The following is a 21,922-nucleotide window of genomic DNA, read 5'->3' on the forward strand; positions in this document are numbered from 1 at the left end:
ATAATGCTGCTGTGTAGATTTGTTTGTTGCATGCTGCAGTTTGATATTTATGTGTAGAAATTACCTGAGCTGGATTCTAGCCAAGGTGACAGATTCCCAATGCCAGGTGTTCTGATGGGAAATTGATTGCCAGGTTATTTTCCCCTCAGCCTACTGAGGGACACTAGTGAAAGGATGCTGTTGACTGAGTCACTGTTCACGTTTCATCACAAACAGCTGGGTAGAGGGGGAGAGTGGGAGGAGAAAAAAACACAAAGAATCCCGGCCTGAAGTCTCCCTGCTCTGCTTTCCAGCAGATATTTTTCAAGTACTAATTTGCTTTATGATTTCCTTGCAACTTTTCTAGTGGTTTACAGGATTTGAGTGTCAGATGGGGTTTTTTCCCTGTACTGCTTAAATATTCTTGGTTTTCCTGACAGAGGGTCGTTCAGTTACATTCCTGTTTTGTCGTGCAAGGGGCAGAGACAGCTGGAGAATAGCAGCCTTCATTTTTGGTCCCTTTTTAGCAGGGCTGGATGGTAACCAGCAGATCAGCATCTAAAAAAGCAGAAATTGCTGACACGTGTTGTAGAAATGAACAGCTGGAGATAGAAGTACCTTGCAATGCTGGTCTCAAAAACACAATTGTCTCACAGAGCAACCTCCTTTGCTGTGACAGTCCATTGCTTGTGTGCAGAGAACAAGTTTAAGGAGGGTAGGTGACTTTAAGTATCATGTACACGCTGGGTAGATGGGTTACACTTTCAGCTTGGCTCTTACAAGAAATGGAAATTTTGAAAGTTCTCTTAGGCATCTGGAAAGACTCCTGTCTGTTTCACAAGAGATAGTCTACATCTCCAGTTAAAGATTTTCCTTTTCAGCTTGTCTCCCCATGCCTTGTTTTATCAAAGTACTATTCAGGTGAGGTAAATACTTCATTAAATACATAATATTAAATGTAACTATTAGAACATTCATGTTACAAGTTGTAAAATCCCGGGGAAGAGTTTCCAAAAGCAACTTCAGGGTTTTGGTAAACTGAGAAAATATTGCACTCATCAAGCATCTCCTCTGGTATAAGAAAGCCATATATAATGTGACTAAACAGCTGAAGATATGGATTAGCTGCTTACCAGTATTGAACCTGATTTTTCTGCCTTAGTGTTCTTCCTGAAATCAAGCTAATAACTACTTCTATTTTTTTATTTGAGGGGAGGGATGATGTTTTCATTATAACAAGGAGAGAGAAAAAAGATGACCATTAGTATGGGACATGTATGGGTGGAAGCACATGTATAAATTCTCAGACCATCCATAGGATCCAGTAATATGCTTGTAAGGAATGAGCAGTCGGCATTTTCAGTCTTGTGATTTGGGCATGTAGTGATGGACAGCACAAAAGGGGACTTGTGGGGATCATATAATGTACAATATTGGTGGTCCATGGACAAAAGCAGAATTTGTTTAGTGTGGCTTTTGGGTAGCAGTGGCTCAGAATAGGTAGGATTGATAAGAGACGGCTGTACAAATGATGTTCCGAGCAGTGAATTAATTTTGTTACCTACTTCATGCTTAAAAGGAAAATTAATCCACTTCAGGTCTTATTTTCAGTGAAGACAGTTAAAAAATGATTATTCTAATGCAACACGCAATTTAAGAACCTACAAAAATTACCTAAATAGCACACCGAATTGGACACCAGATCCCTCTGTGAGCACCGGGTTCTAAAGCAAGCTGTGCCCTTACCGTGTGTGTCAAGGATTTTGCACAGTGAATGAGAGGAGGCAGAGTTCCAGAGCTCTGCAGAACAGGAGCGACCTGTGCAAGTGCCTGTAACCAGCGCGCAGGGCATGGCTAGAGCGCGGTCTGTGCGTCTGCACTGGTGCTTCCTTTGCCTGCTCTGCCAGCCCTCGCTTCGTGGAAGTGTAACCTGAGACAGGGCAAGAGCCCTGATCCTGGGGGGAAAGGGGGAGGGAGGGAATCTTTTGTCTCTGTGAAATCTTAGTGCAAAGTAGAGGCAGGTTCCTCAAGCCCAGAGTGGGATTTTCGGGAAGGAGAGTGCCCCGCCCTGGAGCTACGAGCTACGGGACAGGAGGGGAGAGCTGGAGCAAGACTTGACCACAGTGGCAGAGGCCCAGAGCCAGTGCTGGGGCCCTCCGGTGCCACTGAAGGAATTTGCTTTCGTCTTGACTCTTTCCTACTTGTGTTGCTGCCTGCCTGAGTGATCCCGATGGTGAGATCCTCTCTCTTGCAGAGCTGCCGGCTGAGTCAAGCAGAGTAGCCTGAGCTGCCATCAGAGTCTTCATCAGCTGGAAGTACCAAACCACTTTCTCAGGGCAGATTAAGTCCTGCCTGTGGCATTTTGTGACGGGCCATGTAAATCCTGGCAGGCAAAAATCCTGCTGCCAGGCTGGCGGAAAAGTGGCGAGCAAGCAGAGCACCACCAGCACAGCTTTCTCCAAAGGCACAGCCTCCCCATCAGTCGGACACTGAGGCAAACCGGGTTCGCTGATAGCCTGGTTTGCAGCCAAGCCTGTGGTGACCTGGTGAGTCCACTGCAGGGTAGACTGGGCACTCGGTATTTAGGAAAATGTGGTAGGAAGCAGGTGTGCCGGTTGGTTCCGGTGTTTTGTTGCAGGTAATGTTTCCTGGAAGAAGTGGATATAATGTGTCTGGAGCCTGACAGTGAAATGAACTGAAAGGTGCATTCACAACCAGTGGAAGGCTAAATTAATTTCATTCTTCATGGACATTTGAAGAAAAGGATCATGCATTGGAAAAAACGCTGGGGCTGGATGTTATGGATTGAGTAAGCACAAAGATTCCTCTGAGAAAGCGCTACAGAACGTGCTGCTGCTGGAGAAGGTAAAGGTGGAGGGCACAAAGCACCGTGGGTGGGTGACGGCTGCCCGCCGGGGAAGGCACTGTGCTACCTAATGCGGATGTGATCGTCTAAAGTCAGCAGCTGCTTTTAGCCTTAGCTCCTCTGGAAATGTTCACCAAAAAAAAAAAAAAAAAAAAAAAAAAAAAGGCAAGCAAGTAGCTAGCTCTACAAAGTGATCTTTTAAACCTTTTCTAAAAATTTATAAAAGTGGACATGAAAGATCTAAGTAGAAATCGGGCTCAGACACATTCAAGTTGCTACCCTAAATACCTAATTATTCACATTACTTTTAACTACATCATACTGGTGAATATTTATCCATCATTTTCATTTGCTACCTGCAATTAGTACATATGCAATTGACTGTTCTAGTGATCTCTGCAGTCTATCGAGCCAGGCTGCAATGGAGGCTTTAGTCCACACAGAAAGTACAGCTGGGGATTATCGAGTGTTCTTAATGCATGTTTGCCACGAAAAGTCCTCTGAAATGTGATTGCAAAATACACCCACCAGCATCATAATGGTGGGTCAGATTAAATTTCTGCTCCTGGTACTGACTGCTGCCTCACAGCCCTTCAGTTTTCACTCGGGGCATTGGTTTTGGTCAGTAAATCCCTTTGCTGTTTGCAGTTGCTGGAGTGGGGGCAGATTTCGATATGCTGGGGTCATTAATCCTGGAGTCTCTTTTACTCTTGGTCCCTGGGGTTTGTGTCAGTTTGTCCTGAAGGCTGCTCTTGTGTTACCGACCTTTAGCAGAAGGAGACAATACCACAGGACCTCTGTAGTTCTTGCAACTTTCTGTGTGGTTTGGGCATGGTTAATGAGGATTGCTCTCTGTGGAAGGTGACTATAGGAGTACCAAGTTCTAATTATCGAGCCTAATGCAGGTAAGTGATACCTGAGCAGTGCTGTCCTTGCTTTGTGGCAGCTCAGATATCAGCTTTAACGTTTTGATGTGAACCGCTTTGTGCTTTAACTTTCCCAAGACTAAAAGGGCAGGAAGCATTAACAATCAAACCAGGAACGCTGCTAACAAAGACTAGAAGATGCTGCAGTGGAGGCATTCGGCTGTTCAGCCCTGTAGTAACTGCTAGGTACTTGGTGAGGTGCAAACAAATCTCTTTTCACTTGGATTTCCAAAGGTTGGTAGGGATTTTCACAGCTGTCGTTATTTAAGAGGTTTATTTTTACTTATCCCTGACTGTAGTTCTGCAATCCTCTCTGTCTAGGGATGAATTATACCTTAAGTTAGAAGTGCATTTTACCTCATTTCAAGCAGGACTGGATATAATTAGATCACAAAAGCTTTTTGTTGAAGTTAACTAGCAATTCTTCAAGAAAGAATTCAAAACTGCACTTTTTCTCGAAGCAAAAGAAATTGCTAACTTTTGGAAGACCTAAGGAATTCTTAATGATATATTTCAAAATTTTTAACAGGAAAATTTCTGATGTCTAGCCTGTGTTATCCTTGGCCAGCTCAACCTCTTTATTATTTTTTTAACACTGTCTTAGCTTAAATAACATAATTCTTTTTTTCTTATTTCTGTTATTTACCCTTCTTTCCCAGTAATTTGTATAGAATAGCCATTCCCTGTTGCAGCCCCAGTTTCTAACTAGAAAATTGATCTCTTGATCTAGTCATTTCTTGGGCACTCTGATAACTTTACTGAACTGGTAACATCTGGTAACTCCAGCTGGAGTTCCTCTTCCCTAATCACAAATTAACCTGCTGACCTCTTAACTCAATCCAGGAGAGGTGTTATAAGGAAGAAGAGTGGTTTATTGGTCTCTACCTAAAAAGCAGTAACATCTATAGGTACATTGGGAATGGTGCTCTCTAACTATAGTTGAGTTTTCTATCACTGATAAAAAATAATATGCTATTGCTGGTCTCCTGGGGATGATTTAGAGAACTTGACTCCATTGTTTTTTACCTCCTTGCTTCCTAGTAACTTCTCTGCTGATACATAGCATGGCTGGTTGAATACAAATGTAAGTTACTCCAGTAAATTAATTAGATTATTTCCCCTAATGTCCTGCCTCTTGCTGCAGTAACAGCAAAAGGGGTTTCTAACAAGTTAGAGTACTCTCATTTGTCTTTGTGAATTTCATTTTTTCAGTCAATTAATGTTGAAGTGATATTTTCATGATTTTACTTCAATTTCTGGAAGCTTAACTGAAAAAACTTTCTATTTGAATGTCTTTATTTAGGTAATTTTCTGATTAAAAATTATATATTCTATATCTTCCAAAAATTATCATAATGGCCATTTTCTGCTCTGAATTACTTTCCTCCCATTTCTTATATATATTTTGCTCTAGAAAAGCAAGTAGCAAGTTAGACAACTAAAATGCAAAGGACAATGTTTTCTTGTGTCTTGGTTTTTTAAAAACAATTGACAATATTTAAAATTTAAGGTACTGGTATCACATTTGCTGCCTGGATTTTACATAGAGATTTGACTGCATTTTTAATTTACCTGCTCTCATGTAACTGTTTGCAATAATGAGAAATTCAAGCCACTTGGTTTTTCATGCTTCCTGACTAAAGGCTGGGATGTTGGGAACCAAGCAATGTGGTTCTTAAGAAACATTTCCTGTACACGTAGCAATAGCAGTATTTGTAAATTCCAGCAGCGTCTGGTGAAATTTCACAAATGTGTGGGTGTACTAGGTGTCAGTGATGGGAATCACTTGGCTGCCAGTATCTTTATCCTTGGCTGTGGTACATGAAAAGTGTTGGGAATGAGTTTTCAGAGTTATGGGAATAATGAGCCAACGCTTTTGAGGTTTTTTTCTTTTAAATCCACAACCACTTGTTTGTTGGGCAATAGGTGAGAAGCAACGGGCACGCAGCACTGCAGCGTTAATTTTGCCAAGTAACATTTCAGTGAAGAATTATCCAGACCCTGTTGCTTGCTGGGTTTAAAGCCCTCGGCACTCAGAATTCCTCCTCACTGATTATCTCAAGGAGCCTTCCTGGCTACTGTTTCTCATCAGAGGACACCGTGGTCCCAAAACTCGTTGTTGCTCTTTATCCCAGCAGTTCACATGAGATTTGTTCTAGAGAAACACACTGGGGCGCTGGACATCCTGACTTCACAGAACAGACTACACCTTGACTGATACTGGTCACCGGAAGTTTAGTCAAATAAAGGGAAAATTCAGTCCTAAAAGCTTATAAATAACACAAACTGCCCTGCTGTATTTATTCCCAGATAAAATCCAGAATGTCTCTCTCGCCCCTTCGGATGGGGATCTCATCGGGTGCATGGTACACCCAGGACTGGGCAGGAGCTGTTATATTCTCCTTGGGAGGTGGAGGGGAAGAAAAGGTGAAAATCACAGCAATGATTTTAAAATTTCCCTCAGAGGGTGAAGCAGGGGCTACTTTAAAAAACATTTGATCTGGTAACTGAGCAAACTCTGTTGAAATGCCCACATCTCTCTGTGGACCATCTCCTGTGCTTAGCTGAGCTGTTCGGTCAGTTGCTCACCAAACGAGGGGCGCTCCCTCCCACCTTTCCCGTACAGCCTGGGGGGATGCAGGCAGGGCCGGTGCTGGGAGGGGAGTAGGGGACTCCCAGCTGAGATTAGATACAAATACTCGATTTGAGCGCACTGACCTCCAGAGCCCTTACAGAGAGAAACTGGGATGACAGTCCGGGAAAATGCATCTCAGTAGCTGCTTGCTTGATGTCCCTGGTCGTCACCAGCTCTTTTCTGTCATCCCAGCCTGCCTTCTCTCGTGACAGCAGCGTTTCCCATGTGCCTGAACGGCCTGACTCCCTCTTTGTGATTCCTATCGAGTAGAAAAGAAAATATCAAATTGAAACATTTTTGCTTAGCCTTTAGAAGCTGAATTTGCTGTCGGTTCAGCATCTCTGTTGCAGGGCTACAAATTATTCCCAAGGAAAGCTAAGAAAGCCCTGTCCTTTCCAGTTAGGCTGAAGCTGGGATGGGCATGCAGACTGTGACTTTTCTGTGGGCAGGTCAGGTGCTGGTCACCTTTTCCAACGAGGGCTCTGCTGCAGGCTGGAAATTTATATCTCTTGGGAAATATCCTATTGAAGAGTGACATTGAAAGGACAGTACACTTTCCTCACTTGACACTTGAAGTGTCAAGTTTTGTATGTTTTTGCTGGACATATTGAATGTGATCAGACAAGGAACTGTTTTGTGCTCTTGTTTGTACATTTGTAGAGTAATCTGATAGGTCTAGCTCCTCACTCTTCCTTGTGTGAGTCTCCCACAGAACATAAGAAGAGAAGCAGCTAAAAAATGAGCAGATAATCCCTGAAGCCGATTTGATATTCAAACAGAATGCCCGTGATAGGAAAGGGATGGAATTGAATCTCCTGCAAATGTTCAGCAACAGCTTAAGGAGTAAGGAGCAAAACTTCTGTTGTACCTGTGGGCTGTAATCACCTTTCAAAGAGCAGGCACAGCTTTGGGGAACTATATTTGTTCCTGGGTGATGACTCCCAGGTCTAAGTTATTTAGTGAGCTCAGCAGGCACTGGCTGCCTGGCTGTGGAGGTCCTCACATGCTCAGCTTCTCTGCGTGTTTGTACCAGCTTTCAGGAACAAATTTGCAGTGCCACCTGTGGCACTGGTACACCTGGGGTCCATTCACAGCTGGGTATTTGAGCATTTCCTACTTATTAGCAATTCTCAACATTGCTTAAAATGAGAGACAAATGCCTGTCCCAAAGCTACCTGGCAAGCTTTTAGGACAGACTTGTTCTCATTTGAGTAATTTAAATTTGTTCACAGCAATGAATGGCAGTGTCAGCATGGTTCTGCCTCATGTCTAGTGAAGCTACAGATGAAATTATGGCCTTGTGAGTAGCTGATTTCTGTTTGGCCTACAAAAGGTCATGACTCTGGAGTGGCTATTGTTTGTCAGGCACTGTAGTTACACATAGGAACACACCACCTTAACGATGGCAGCTCAGCAAGAGGCTGAGGATGTGCCTCATGGATTCCTTTGTTTTGGAGTCCCTTTCTTCCAGTGTCTTTCATCCTGCCCCACAAACAAGGATGTAGGTTTGCAAGTCAAAGCAGAATAATGTTGTACTTCAATGGTGCTGGCTTCTGTGAAATGTAACTCACAGCATGTGGTCATGCTTTGCATTGAACTGTTTAGGATTATTTAAAATTCTGTGCCTTTTTATTTTTATCAGGCCTGAAAAGAGTGGATGGCCTAAAACGGTGCTTTATTTTGCACTGCTGTGTATAGGCTACCAAACATGAAGAACAGTTTGAGTTTTTAACTGTTTTATTGTCAAACATTACTTTTAAAGTTATTTTCAATAAGATACTTGATTCAGAACTTACTAACTTGCATATTCTGTTGTAATTGGGTTTTACCAGTTATCACAGTTGTTCCAGTGGTGACTCTGCTGATGTATTTTAAGGAGGAAAAAGGGAAGAAAACATTTGTGCTCTTTGAAGGAGCTTTTTAATCTACCTTGCTATTATTTGCTTACTGATCTAATTCTGTGTACTGATTGTGTAAAACTTACATTATTTCACGCTGTTTTGTACCTAATTTTAGCTGGCATTTAGTCCTTACCACTGACTTTAGATAATACCCCTGCACATTTAATGCATTTCCATATAAAATTCTTACTAAGGTGTTAATCCTGTATTATGAAAGTCCTTTCTCAGTAGAATATGTATTGTACTAACCCTAAATGCTATATTCAAACTACTGACTGACCTCACAACAGCAAGGGACAAGGGCCTGTGATGTTCTTCAGAATCCTGATGCGTTTACCAGATCTGCTCAGACTGAATTACCTGTAAAAGCATTTGTGCATGCAATTTTTTCCACACTACCTCAGCAAGTAGTCTCTAATCATACTGTTTAGCAAGTATCACTGAACAGAAGTGTATATTTTTTTTATAATAAGCTCCATTCAACTTAATTTACTCTGATGTAAAAAAAAAAAAAAAAAAATCTCTAACCAGATTACTTGGAAAGTCCTTAGTATGTATTGTGTATTTCTCGGTGCTAAAGACTTTCAGCAGCAAAAGCTCTTGCTTCTGCCTTTTGGGTGAGAAAAAATTCAAGAAAATAGGCTGAGCTGTGCTATATCCCATGTCTTTTGAATTCTTGCACCTTGAATTCTGAAAAGCGGGTCTTAACTGCCTTAAAGCTCTTTTAGGATGAGGGTCATTTGAACAGGCCTAATTTTTTCTGTCTCCGTCAGAAATGACAATAGTTCATGTTAATATCATATAGCTAATGAAATAAATTTCATCAGTTACTAGTGCTTCTGCTGTGGTCTTTGATATGGTTTCAGAATCAGTAACTTCATTTCAAGGCTAGTTTTAGCTTTTTCTATACTGCCATCTTGCTTTAGGACATGCCCACTCCATTGCTGCGGAGAGCACCAGCCCTAATAATGAGCCCATACATCTGGAGTTCAGTTATGCAACAAAAGTTATGATTACAGGAACCATTTATTTGAGAGTTGAAGAGAAAACCAGTTGTTTTCTCATATGGATGCTGTTTGGCATTACCTCATTAACAGTGTGAGGAAAGTATAACCTTGTTTCTTTAACTTGGTGTAACCCCAGAAAACTTCACAGCTCATGGAAGTCAGAAGTGCCCTTGCATTGGGTTACAGAAAGCAGGGTGGTCGAGGTGGGAGGTACAGGTACTGGCTCCAGCTAAACCAGATGACTGCTGTACTTTTTCATTCCTATCCTACTGCCTGCTCAAAGCAGGGTCAGCTGTGGGCTCAGACCAGGCTGCTCGGGGCTTTATTCAGTTACAGCTTGGGAACTGCCCAGGGCTGGAGACCGCACAAGCTCTCTGGGCATACTGTTCCACAGCTGTGCTGTCCTTAAAGGTGAAAAGGTTTTCATTACAGCAAATCAGAACCTATTCTGTACCAGCAGGCGCCTGTTGTGTTTCATTGTCTCACCACACACTCCTGTGCAGAGCCTGGCCCTATCTTCTCAAGGGACTGCTGTCAGGTCCCCCCAAAGCTATTTCTTCTCCAGGTTCTGTAAGAGCCATTCCCTCAGCTGTGGTTCCCAGGGCAGGTGTTCCAGGCCTGCCCATCTTGGTGTCTCTCTGCTGAAATTGCCTCCATCTCTTAGGTGCTTCACAGACTGTATAATTTACTTTCCCCCCTGAAATTGTTCTACATTTTCAACACCCCACAGGCGCACACACATCTCTGTAATTTCCTTTGGAGCCTTCACTTTGGTCTGTGGGATTCAACAACCCAGTATCTTCACCGTAAGGGTTCTGTTAAACTGGCTTTTGAAAAGACATTTACTGAGCCTTCTGTTATACAGTGGAGTTGCTCGGTTATTGTCTTCTGTGACATCCTTTTGGCTGAAATTTGGATGAACTGAAACATGAAAAGGTTGTTTTATAGCACTAAAGCCATGGAGACAGGTTTGTGAACTGCAGACCAGAGTCCTCGAATTCAAATTAGCGCTGTTTAATCGGCAGTGTTCAAACAACTCCTCTGAGACCTCTTGTGGTGGTAAAGATGCTGCTTTTCTTTTCTAAACTGTTTTGGTTTGTTTTGTTTTTCCCTGTGGGCCATAAATTCCTAATGAAAGGGTGCAGAAACTTATTTTCTAGCAAGGGGATATCTTTAAAGTTGGATATCCAGCTAGGGAGAGTGGAAGGAAAAGTGGCTGTGCACATCCACAGCATCCCAGGCTTCCCAGGCAGGTGTGAAGTTGACCCCATACCGTTAAAGTTTTGTTCTCAGATGAATGAAAAACCTCCCTGCAGTGGGAGTTGTCCTAAAACAAGATCTGAAGCCTGCTTGGTTCCACTGCATTGTGTGATGGTGGCTCCTGTCCCAGCCAGAGGCCTGGGTCCAAGGGAAGCTACAACTGCACAAGCTCTCTGACAGCCTCTTCTGCGTAGGGTGGGACACAGGCAGGCATTGCCTGGGAGTGAGCTGTCATGAGCTCTGTCCCTCTGATCCACGATTTGCTGGAAAACCTCTGCAGGGAGCTGTGTTCTCTTTGGAACAGCTCTGTGGGTGCTGCTCCTCTGAAGGCCTAGTACGTGACTTCCCTGGGCTGGGGTATATGTGAGCTGAAGCTGGGGAATGTGCAAAGGGGAGGGGGAATGTGACCACAGGTATATCTTACTTCCAAGCTCTATATCATAAACTTTTTGTGGCTGCCTTTTATGTGACAGCGCACTTCCAGGCAAAGGAGGCAGCAGGAATATTGCAGCAGTTGGAGCTGAGCTTTAGCTGTACAGGCACAGGAATGCACAACTTCATCCTGATGCTTTTATAGTCAACCTTTCACTGTATAGGTAAGTACTTAGCCAACCCCCAGTACTGCTTGCTGCTTAAAACAAAGGTTTGGACATTAAAGAGCTATTTGAATGTCTGAGATTTACTGCAGAAGAGAGGGCACAAGCTGGAAGCAAGGAAAAGGCAGAGCAGTTTTAGTGGAGAAATGCCAGGGTTGCGAAGGGGATTTTTTGGATGAGGCCAAGTGGAAAAGCTGTGCTTGTGTCAAATTCCTGTAGCAGTGGCTGGCAGCACCTCAGGACAGTTAAAGGAATCAGAGACATTGCCAGTGGCTTGTTTATTCCTGCTTGGTTGTTTGGCTCCATGGTGCTTGTTTTGCAACTTGCTTGGGACCGTTTAATTTTGTGTTATTTTTTTATCTCCTTGCAATGAACATTTTGAATCACCCTGTCTTTTACGACCAAGCCTGACACTGAATGCTGAAGTGGTTAAAGATGACCTTCCTTGCTATCAGCTGTGCTCTGTATGTTCAATGCATATGTGAATTGGCTTAAAACCTATCAGCATGCTACATTATATGAAAAATAATTATCTGCAGTGGTGTTGCTCATAGCTGAATTTTTCTGTCAGTTATGCAGTTAATGCCCCAAAGGTAGATGTGCTTATATAGTTTTGCTTGTTGGCTGTTCTGCCAGCTGTGGGTGAAACAAAGATCTCTGGACACCTTGGGCTGTGTTCTCTTGAACAGTGGATTTGAAGCTGCATTCTTGCCCATGTGTTCAGGCAGTACCTCTGGAGCTTGAAACCTGCTCCTGAGATGCTCTTGGAGCATCCAAGTGGACATGTCAGTGGCCCTGCTAAGAGCTGAAGGGCTTCATCTCTGAAGGGCAGACATACACATTTCAATGGCAAAAACTTACCCACTGCACTCAGCTTAAGGAAAATGGTACCACACTGAATGTATTGGTGTCTGCTGTGTGACTTGTTCCTATCCGGGGACTTGGGCAGAGGTTGCAGGAGAGAGTTTTTCCTATTATTCCTGAATCTTGCTTTGTTTTCACAAAAACATAGCTGCCTGTGGGGCTTTTTAATAGCTGTTGAAAGAAATTATGACTGTGGGTTGCCATTAGGACTATGATTAGAGTAAGGATTTGATGATGGCTCTTGGCTAGAAACCTCAGAAAGCACTTAGAAGTCATATTTCCAAAAGTTCATAATGCTTGCATTTGGGAATAGGCTTTTGCGTATTGTTGGGAAGGCAGAAAAAGTGGTTAGTTTTTGTTTGGGTTATTTCTTATCAAGTTGCATGGCATCATCCTTCGAACGTTTTAAAGAATAAAATGTTAATAAGAACTTAGTAAGGATAAGGATAAGTTAATCATAGAAAGTTGAGAACTGTAAAAACCAGAAATTCCAACCAAATGGAGGGCACTCTTTGCCTAAATGTCCTGATTTGGGAGCGTCTGTCCAGGCAGGAATCAGTAGGTACAGAAACCTGACATTTTCATGTGTTTGTAGCTTCTTTGATGTCAGCTGAAGAAGCATTGGTGACCTTAAACTGACATTTAATCTTTTCTCTGAGAGTTGTACAAAATAATCAAACAACAGATATTGTTAGCTGCTCCTGAGAGCTGTTGTTTGTTTCAGTAACAGATTAAACACATTACAAGACTTGACAGTTTCATTTAATTGAACTATTTACTCTTTGCTTCACTAAAAGGATGTTTCTGAAAACAGGATCTAGTACAGAGTACTCATGCCAAAATAGTTTCTCTGTTATATACTTAAAATTGAAAATGTTTATCTTAACTGCCTTTATAATTTACACAGAATTTTTATTCTTTAATAAGAACACATCTTGTAAAAGCATTAATGTTCAAAAAGGAGTTTGCTAGAGTTCCCAACTTTCTATGATGTTCTTATTAGCATTTTATTCCTTAAAATTCTTTAACTATAAAATGTGATTTTTGCTATAAAATGTGACCACGATACACTCTAGTCTATAGAAAAGCAGAAGCCTTGCAGTTGGTAGCAGTACTCCTCTTGCTTATGATCTTCCTGGTACAATTCTGCAAAAAGTGAATTACATCAAATATGCCAAGGCTCTCATGCAGAGGCGCACAGGATCCGTGGCATCTTTTGTATAATCCATTCCATGACAGATCCTCCCAACTACAAAACAGAAACATTAATCTTCTATTTCCACATGCTGTGTCTTCTCTGTATCAACAGGTGTTTCGGGGTTTTTTTCTGGAATGGATTTAGTCCTAGCCCTTTATTGTTCTGTAAACAGTTTACCTGAACTTTTAAGAAGTAAATTGAGTGCTGTTGTAGTAAATGCCTCTCTGTTCACTCCCCCAGAATTCACCTGGGTTTCACCCAGATAAAACTTGTCTTGTATGTAATTTTTCTGAAGAGCCTGAAGATGCAAAAACTCTGCAATTGTTAAAAAACTCAGTGAAAAATGATAATGCTGACATTACAGAGATGGAACAAAACCACTTTGTGCTAGTCAAGAATACCCAGAGGCTTTTCTGTGTCTTGAGTTTTGTTATCCAATGCTCATATTACAGATGACTTCCCACATTGCGATCGGTAAGTGCTACAAAAAGGTTATTCTTGGGTTTTAGGTGTCCAGGTAATGAGCAGAGTTTGAACAGACCTGTAAAGCAAACTGAAGGATAAGAATACCTGAGCCCTGGCCAGCTGCCGAGATTGGCTTTGGTTAACGTAGTTCTGCAAAACCTGCAGAGGGTGGAAGGGAATGGGGCTGTGTTTAAACCATCAAGGGAGAAGCTGAGTTCCTTGACTGCTGACAGGTTCCCTGCGCAAAGGTGTAAGCAAGGCCCTCCTAAGACTATGAAGAAAGGAAGGTGATTGTCATCAGATCTACATAGAGTCGGGAAGTGGGCAGGGGATTCTGCAGGGTTTTTGAGCTGTGAAAGGACAAACGCTGAGGAGCTTTAATGAGCATGGTGCTCTGGTGATTTTACATTAGGCCTATGAAACACAGCTTGCACAAATTGTTAAGTCTTCTCCATGTGCAAATCTAAGGGATGCAGCTTTTATGTATTTACAACAAACTTGGGAGAATATTTGAAGTGCAACAACAGTTATTTAGCTATGGAAAGTGAATCTACAAAGTTTTTAATAAAAACTAGATAGACGCTTGTAGGGTACTGCCTGGGGCTTTACCCACATTGCTTATCAATGTTGCCAATGATCTAACTCTTGCTTTCACAATTTTGGATCTTATTTCAAAGTCAGGCGAGAATGATATCTAATATTTATGTTGTTAGCAAGTGTGCACTATTGACTCTGCAACAATCACTTCAGACTTGTGTTCAAACATGATTTTAGATTTGTTAAAATTCCTTCAGTATCAAGCTGGCTTATGCTTAATGCTTTGTTTTAAATATTATTCTGAAACAGCCTTCCCTGAATGGAGACACTGAATTTGAGGCTGCAGAACAGATACAGACAACAGCAACAAGATAAAAACTATAAAGATAATTAATACATTTTAATGACACTTGGTATTTTACTCCTTAGCAGTCTGGTGCTCTGCAGGAACAAATGGCGAAATTGGCAGCAGCACGGTGTGCCCACAGCAGACACTTCAGCCAGCAAGCCATTCACAAGAGTTATTACTGAATGCTGATGGCCTTTCCCATAGAAAAAGAAAGCTTGCAATGGTTTCTGCACCTGCAAGGAGTTTCCTAGCAACACCACTGAGGAAACTGTATGCCAGGATTTTCTTTTCAGAGTTCTTTTTGTTGAATATAGCAGCAGTTGTAAAACAAAGGTCAGGAGCAACTTAAGCTCTTCAAAGCAATGTTGTGTATTTCATTTACTCAGAGAAGTGTTTGTGTTGTAGTTTTCTGCCTAGAGGATAAATATTGGGTTACAGTGTCATCCAATAGACAACTGCGGTTTAGTTAAACGTGAACATCGCTTAATATAAAATGTCACTTTTTACTTGCGGGAAAATTCCTGTTAGCATTTAACACTGGGTCATGCCTTGTGAGGGAACCAGAAGTCCCTGCTGCCTTCTGCCTGCTCTGGCAGCTGGGCACAGCCAGGGGCTTTCTGTGCAGCACGGAACAGGGGAGCACAGAACATCACCTGGTCGAGGGAACAGACCATTAGTCTAACTAAAAAAAAAGAAGAAAGGTGAGGCTTTTTGGTTTTTTGTTTGTCTGAGAAGGTGTATGCGGTCATTGTCTCACTGCGTGCACAGACCTCAGGTGAGTCCCTGCTTCATGCCTTGTTATCAACAACTTCATGGAAAATACTTATTTCAGCTACATGATGCACAGGTATTGTGTCAGAAGTACTTGCTGGGCTTGTCCTTACTGGCTTTGCCATCTTGGGAAGGGGAGAGGACAGATTTTATCTGTGTTTTAAGGATGGGGGAATTAAGGTGAAGGACTAAGACCCTTTTCAGCCCTCTGGGCTGGGGTTGCAGTCACTGGGGAAGCTGGGCCACACTCTTGGCCCCTCCAAACTTCTGCTTTTGTCATGCAGAACAGGGACAATGTTTTTGTCTCCTACCAGGACAGGTAGTGAGGTAGCCTGGAAAATGCATGCAGCTGTAATAAACGTTTTTGGTCTCTACCCAGTATACTAAATAATCTCTAGGTCTAGAGCCCAGTCTAAAAGTGGCATTTTACCATTTCTATTCAATTTTATGTGCTAGACAAGGGACAAAGTCTATTACATGTCTTTTTTTTTCCTTGTGTTCTGACTTGGTGAAAACATTTTGTACTTAGATTGTTGGAAGTTGACCTTTTCCCATTAGCTACTTGGAGAAATACAGGTTCTGCATGGTTTAACATGTAAGCAGTCCTCTAAAAAATCAGCAGTCATTAGAAATAATTCTCTCTCTCTGCTCCCTGTTTATTAATCTAAATTATGAGTTTGGCTGGAATTTTATACCAAACAAACTAACATGCTTAAGGCAACCTTCTGTTTCCTTCATTACAAAGGCTCTTGACAAGTGTTAGCACCACTTTCCTCCTCTCAGAAATATTTCCAAGTAATTTGCCAAAGAAAATTAGTTGAGGATAAGGGAAATTTTCAGTGGAAATCTTTCACAGCTAACAGAAGAAATGAAACACTATTCCATTCAGATAATTTTCTTTTCTTTTAGGTGATGTGACCCCTGCTCTCATGAATCCTCTCCTGCAGTCAGGCTCTGTTCCTTTGGCAGAAGGAATATGTTGGACCATATCAGACATGAATGCAGATCATGTGATGGTCACACAGGAAACTTTAATGGAGCAGTTAGTGAAAAATTATCCAGGTAACGTGTTTGTTTCTCCCTCCTTTAAAAAGTGGCTGTATCATCAAGCTTGAGTTTTTGATAGAGGACAAGGGATCACTGAATGTTTACAACCAAAGCTGGCAAAGTGAAGGAGGGTAAGTTAACAGGCACCTGATAGAATACATGAATGCGCATACTTCTCATCAATCTGTGAGTGTCACTACATTGACTTGGATGTAATCCTTTTCACAGATTGTAATAAATCTTTGAGAATAAGAGGGAACTGAGTGCAGTGGCATGTGGAGAGTATGCCCTTTCCAGAGAGTGGGAAAACACAGAAGTGGTACTTATGTGCCAGATACGGAACTGCATAAAATAGACTGTTAGATCACAGAGATTCTAAGTCCTCATGTAAGAAACAGGAACACAGCTGACTTTGACTACAAAGGGACTGGGTAGGAGTCTACATCTGGTGTTTGCTATCAAAAAAATATAACCAGCCTCAAATTCAGGTTTGTTGGTCATAGCCTAGCCATTTCCTTCCTGAAAGCAAATTACTTACACTAAGTTCATCACTTCTAGCTCAGTTGGTTGGAGCACGGTGCTAATAATGCCAAGGTGGTGCGTTTGATTCCAGTATGGGCCATTCAAGCTGGACTTGATGATCCTTGTGGTCCCTTCCAACTCAGAATATTGATACTGAGATTTTGATAGGGTGGCAGATACTTCCCTTAAATGTTTTCTGTAAATCTGAAAAATATCCCATTTCCCTTAGATCTGCAACATCAAAGTGTTAATGTGTTTGAGACTTTGTACAGTCTCGTCATGGCCCTCTCAGTAGGCTGCTTTTTTGATACTGAGCTGCTTCTTTTGAGTCCTCTTAACCTGACAGCTCTGTGAATGATATAGGCTGACATGGTAGGCATTTTAAGCAGTGGGAAAAATATTAATGCAACCCCACAAACTGGCACAGGACCGTGCCAGGAACGTGTTGTAGTCACTAAGTGCACTGAGATAACCACAAGGTAGAATTTGTAGGTCAGCCAGAAGTAGCACTCTCAAAGTTTGTAGGGTCTTGGAGGTATTTCTTGCTGTGTTTTCACCCTGCTGGAAGTTTTTAATTTTGTGGACAGGAGATCAGCTGTGACTAGACTAAAGACTCTGAGACTGTGACACCTGATGGAAAACCAGTAGCTGAGACCAGTCTCAGTGAGATAATAAATTGACATCTGACCAAACTACACCAGAAACTTCAGAGAGAGTGATGAAAGTCACTGTTAAATAACATGCCAGGAGGGAAATGCTTTGAACAAGACATTGTTTAGTTTGTACCTGACAGAAGGTCTCTCTCATGAATAGCATATCCTGACAGGGACAAAGACAACATCCTTGCTCCCTCACAGTGGTGCTGCAGTGAAAACCAGAGACACAGCTGGCCTTTACCTAAATGCTTTGGATATTTTATGCTTGGTTGATTTCAGGACTGTTGTATGAGAGAGATTTTTTGGCCAGCACCCATTTTATTTGAAAACTTATTTCTGGTTTGAAATATCTTGTCTCTTTGTTGTAGGCATTGCAGTGCCCTCCCACAATTTATTATATAATATCCTTGGCACTCTAATTAAGGAAAGAAAAATCTATCATACAGGAGAAGGATATTTCATTGTGACTCCCAACACATACTTTATCACAAATGAAGCCACAGAAGACAACAGAAGGGTTCTGTTGGAGGACAGTTGTTGCTGTTCATCGCCTTCCATCACTTACCTGGTAAACATTAAGCCCTGTGCAGACCTAGTGAAAGAAAACATTCCTACAGTAACTCATTACAGATCCTGCCATTGTTTCCCTGACCAAAATATGCTCTGTGAACAAAGACATCAACAGGTAATGAGCCATGAATCTAATGGAGAGGGAAAGAGAGGCTGCAGTGAATTGAAGCCTTCAATTCAAACTCAAGGGATCTCTGCACCTGCTGAGAACCGTTCCTGGGACACCATCAAATCTCTGGCATCTGTGAAAGCAAAACTGAAAAGCAAAAGGTTTGGCATTGGTATTTTCTGGAGAAGTGGTTCTAAAAAAGAAAAACACAAGAAGGAGTACTCCACTTTTTCAGCCCAGTTTCCTCCCCAGGAGTGGCCAGTCAGGGATGAAGATGACTTAGACAATATTCCACGTGATATTGAACATGAAATCATCAAGCATATTAACCCTACTCTTACAGTTGATAATTTGATTAAACACACAATATTAATGCAGAAGTTTGAGGAGCAGAAAAAATATATCAGTAAAGAGGAAATATACATCAGTAGTGGTACCTCAGCTGAAGTGTCAATAGTCAGGCAAAACCATCATCTTTCAAAGGATTGTATTCAAAAGGCACCAAGTAAAATAGCAAAACACACCAGGAAAACCAAATCAAAGAAAGAAAAGCAGATTAGCAGGAGCAGCGGGAAATCTCACATACAGAAGCCAACATCTCAAAATGTGAAACTGGAAGAGAACATTTCACTGCCCATCAAAAACCAAGAGCCACCTGATGTAGCAGTGGAATCCCATGTGATATATAAGAAGCAGATTAAGAATCCTTTTCAGGGTCTGCCATGGAGACCTCACAGCTTTCATTCAAGAGGGTACCAAGGTGTTTTTGACAGTCAGCTGAAGTGCCGGACTCAAAAGCAAGGAAGGGCTTTCCAAAGGCCACAGTCCTTGGCCTCCTCAAGACCCTTCGGCTGTGAAACTGAACAGCTGGCTGTAGAAACTGAGGCTGACGAAGCTAAGCAAAACAACCTACTCCATGCTAATAGGTCTCGCCTTCAACTAAAGAAAGACAATTTAAGTGAAAATGGTAGTCATCTACAAGGCAGTAATCTGCAAATAGATAATAAAAGTAAATACTTTCTAGAGAGTAATATTTCTGAAGAAAATGTCTATAAAAGAACAGTAAAAAAAAGGTCCCCTTGCTCCTACATTGAAGATAGCGGTGTGTGCAAAGAAAATGCAGAATTTCCATTCTATCTGAAAGATGAGCACTGCAGACGCAAAGCTGACACTGTATGTGAGTTGTTAGATGGAACAGCCAATGAATTTCAAAATGTCCATCTTTCAAATTACACAGCCAGTGTTAATCTGACCCAAAAAAATGGTGTGAAATGCAGACCAAAGACTGATAAAAAGAGTGAACTTATATTTAACTATGACTGTGCCAGCCATCCTGGATCAATGGAGCTGGAAAGTGAAGGATTTACTGATAACTTCCGTCTTCTGTACCAAAAGGGACGTGATGGTGACACCTGTAACTTGTCACATCTGGATGAGAATTCTGAAGGCCATGCATCATGTCACCTGCCTCCTGGCCATGCCTTTTCAGACACAAGAGACTGGAGTACAGCTGTGCAAAAGCCAGGGGCAGCTGTGTCCTTAAAAGCCTGTAAGGTCAGTACTTGTGCTGCCCAGCACAACACAACTGTAAATGAATGCAACTCTGGAGAGCACGGATATAAGGGACGTGCTAGCTTTGCAGAATCAACAGACAGCTCAAAAGAGCATCCAAAACCAGACTCCACAGAAGAAAGCTGGTTGTGCAGTCAGGTTCTTCTGAAAGGTCGCAGAAAGGATGAAGGAACTGGCCTTACTGAATGTGGGAATGGCTCAGCTGTGGCAGATTGCTGCCACGCTGACGAGGCTGACTCTGATGCTGACACTTCGCAGAACTTCACACATGAGGTAGGAGAAGGAGAAGCACTCTGTGCCTTGGGCTCGCAGATCAAAGAAGTGAGAAACCCTTTAGGAAAAAAATATCTGTTTTTTAAGAATACATGTCCTGTGATCCCAGAACAGAAACACTCAGAAGGGACAGAAAACCACAGCATTACAGGAGACAGTGGAATTGACTCCCCAAGGTACGAAAACACATGAAACTAAGTAAGATGTTTTATCTTCAAATTGACCATCAGATTTAGGCAGAAATGATGCAGTAAATCATAAACTCCCTCCTCAACAACAAAATTCTTATTATTTTTTAAAACTTCAGTGTTATTGATCCACAAATACTCAAACTGTATAGTTCTGCTAAGTCTTTTTACATGAACATTTTCTCACATCAGTTATACAAATGCTGCTGTTTGTCTTTTGCATTTGTTGCCATGAGGCAAGAAAACAGTATGAGATCTGTCCTGCAGGTAGAGATGGCCAAGCGCAGAAACGTTAAGAAACATGGTGTTTGATAAACTCAGTGTTAAACACTGTGTTTAACAAGCTCCTGTTAGCAGGCAGGTTCAGCTCACATAGATCTCACCATATGACACTAGATATTGTCATAGTTTCTCCAGTTGTACATAAAGAATAGAGATCCAACAAAAATTTAAAGTAGAAAATACCATCTGACTTGCCCACAATAGACAGGAGAATGTGTACATCACCTGAGCTTTCATAGTGTATGTTTTGCCTGTAATTACACCTGAAAATCCCTTAATGGACAACAAATTGGCATGAAACAATCTTTTACACAGGTGTACATGGAGACCTCCAAAACTTAACCAAATTGGCAAGAACCTATGTTAAAAATCACATCCTTTTTTTTTTTTTTTTAACAGCGACACATTCTCTTAGTATCTTAAATGAGTAGTATTTAACTAATTAAACCATTGGAGTTCTCATTAGTTTTGTACTGTCACCTTGAGAAGCTGGTATATGAAGGAACAAACCACAAACTACAGTTTCTAAGGAAATTCTGCTAATTGTTAATCTTTTCCTTAAGCAGCTCTTGGCTGTGCACTCTTCCAAGCACACTTGAAATCTTTAGCAAAATGTATTTCAGAGGATCATTTTTACTGTTTGTACTGATGCCATCTCTGGCACTAAAAGCTAAGCCAACTCAGTTTGGTTTTGGAATGTGAAGTCTGACTTCTAATAATTCTATTATTTTAGGTGGACTGAAAAGAAGATGAAGCTTCCTGCCAAATTCTAAAAGTATAAATATCAATGCAAAGAGGAGGGCAAGTGAAAGGACAATTGCAACAAAATTCCTTACTTGATCTAACTCTGGTCATGAATATTTGATTATTTTTTTAAATGAGCTTTGTAAACTTTCCCCTTGTAACAAGGTACCCATACTGTCAATGCAGCCAGTCACATCAGTGAGGCTGTCTCTAAATCAAAGTTGTTAGTTAAAACTTTTGACAATGGTGTTTGGAGAGGTCATGTGTATTTTGTTTGCCCTCATCTTTAATTATTTTTTGTGTGTCTCTGTGATAATAAAAATGAGAACTGGCGTTCTTCATTCAGACCCACACCATTGACCGGGAAAGGGCTTGTGCTGCTCTAATAGGAACTGCAGTAGGCCAGGGCTGTTTAACACTGTAATTCTGGAGAGCATTTCCTACTTGTGCCACAGAAATTAGAGCATGCTTCACCTTCCCTGCAGGAAAACAAAGCAAATGAACTAGACATGCACCTGGTCACTACAAAAATTCCTTTAATACCAAGGTTCTCTGACTCTGTCCTGCAGCACTCTCAGCTATCCTCAGCCTACTTGGCGTGTTTG

General features: G+C 41.7%; 1 protein-coding gene across 5 annotated transcripts; it reads left to right on the top strand.

Moving 5' to 3' along the window:
* Positions 1 to 1,517: 1,517 nt before the first annotated feature.
* On the top strand, positions 1,518 to 21,668 carry STOX1 (storkhead box 1). 5 transcript variants are annotated; one of them, XM_042033452.1, is made up of 5 exons: positions 14,467 to 15,284; positions 16,264 to 16,416; positions 17,948 to 20,103; positions 20,213 to 20,279; positions 21,307 to 21,668. In XM_042033452.1, the coding sequence occupies exons 2-5, from the start codon at positions 16,284 to 16,286 to the stop codon at positions 21,324 to 21,326; spliced, it is 2,376 nt and encodes a 791-aa protein (XP_041889386.1). In that variant the 5' UTR covers positions 14,467 to 15,284; positions 16,264 to 16,283; the 3' UTR covers positions 21,327 to 21,668. The 5 variants fall into 5 exon arrangements, with proteins under 5 accessions (XP_041889384.1, XP_041889386.1, XP_041889383.1 ...); XM_042033450.1 differs by lacking the exon at positions 14,467 to 15,284 and adding an exon at positions 1,518 to 2,844 and having other exon boundaries at positions 17,948 to 20,279; XM_042033449.1 differs by having other exon boundaries at positions 17,948 to 20,279.
* The last annotated feature ends 254 nt before the right edge of the window (positions 21,669 to 21,922 follow it).

The sequence above is a fragment of the Corvus kubaryi genome, unplaced genomic scaffold, assembly GCF_017639235.1.
Source record: "Corvus kubaryi isolate FWS band 111438036 unplaced genomic scaffold, C.kubaryi_AGA036_p1.0 37357, whole genome shotgun sequence".
Classification (NCBI taxonomy): domain Eukaryota; kingdom Metazoa; phylum Chordata; class Aves; order Passeriformes; family Corvidae; genus Corvus; species Corvus kubaryi.

What these genes read in the sequence shown, in the direction of transcription:
- STOX1 (XM_042033450.1), top strand. Translation starts at nt 16,284, where the DNA reads ATGAATCCTCTCCTGCAGTCAGGCTCTGTTCCTTTGGCAGAAGGAATA. An exon ending in GTTAGTGAAAAATTATCCAG is followed by an intron (nt 16,417 to 17,947) that starts GTAACGTGTTTG and finishes TCTTTGTTGTAG; the next exon opens with GCATTGCAGTGCCCTCCCAC. An exon ending in AGTGGAATTGACTCCCCAAG is followed by an intron (nt 20,280 to 21,306) that starts GTACGAAAACAC and finishes CTATTATTTTAG; the next exon opens with GTGGACTGAAAAGAAGATGA.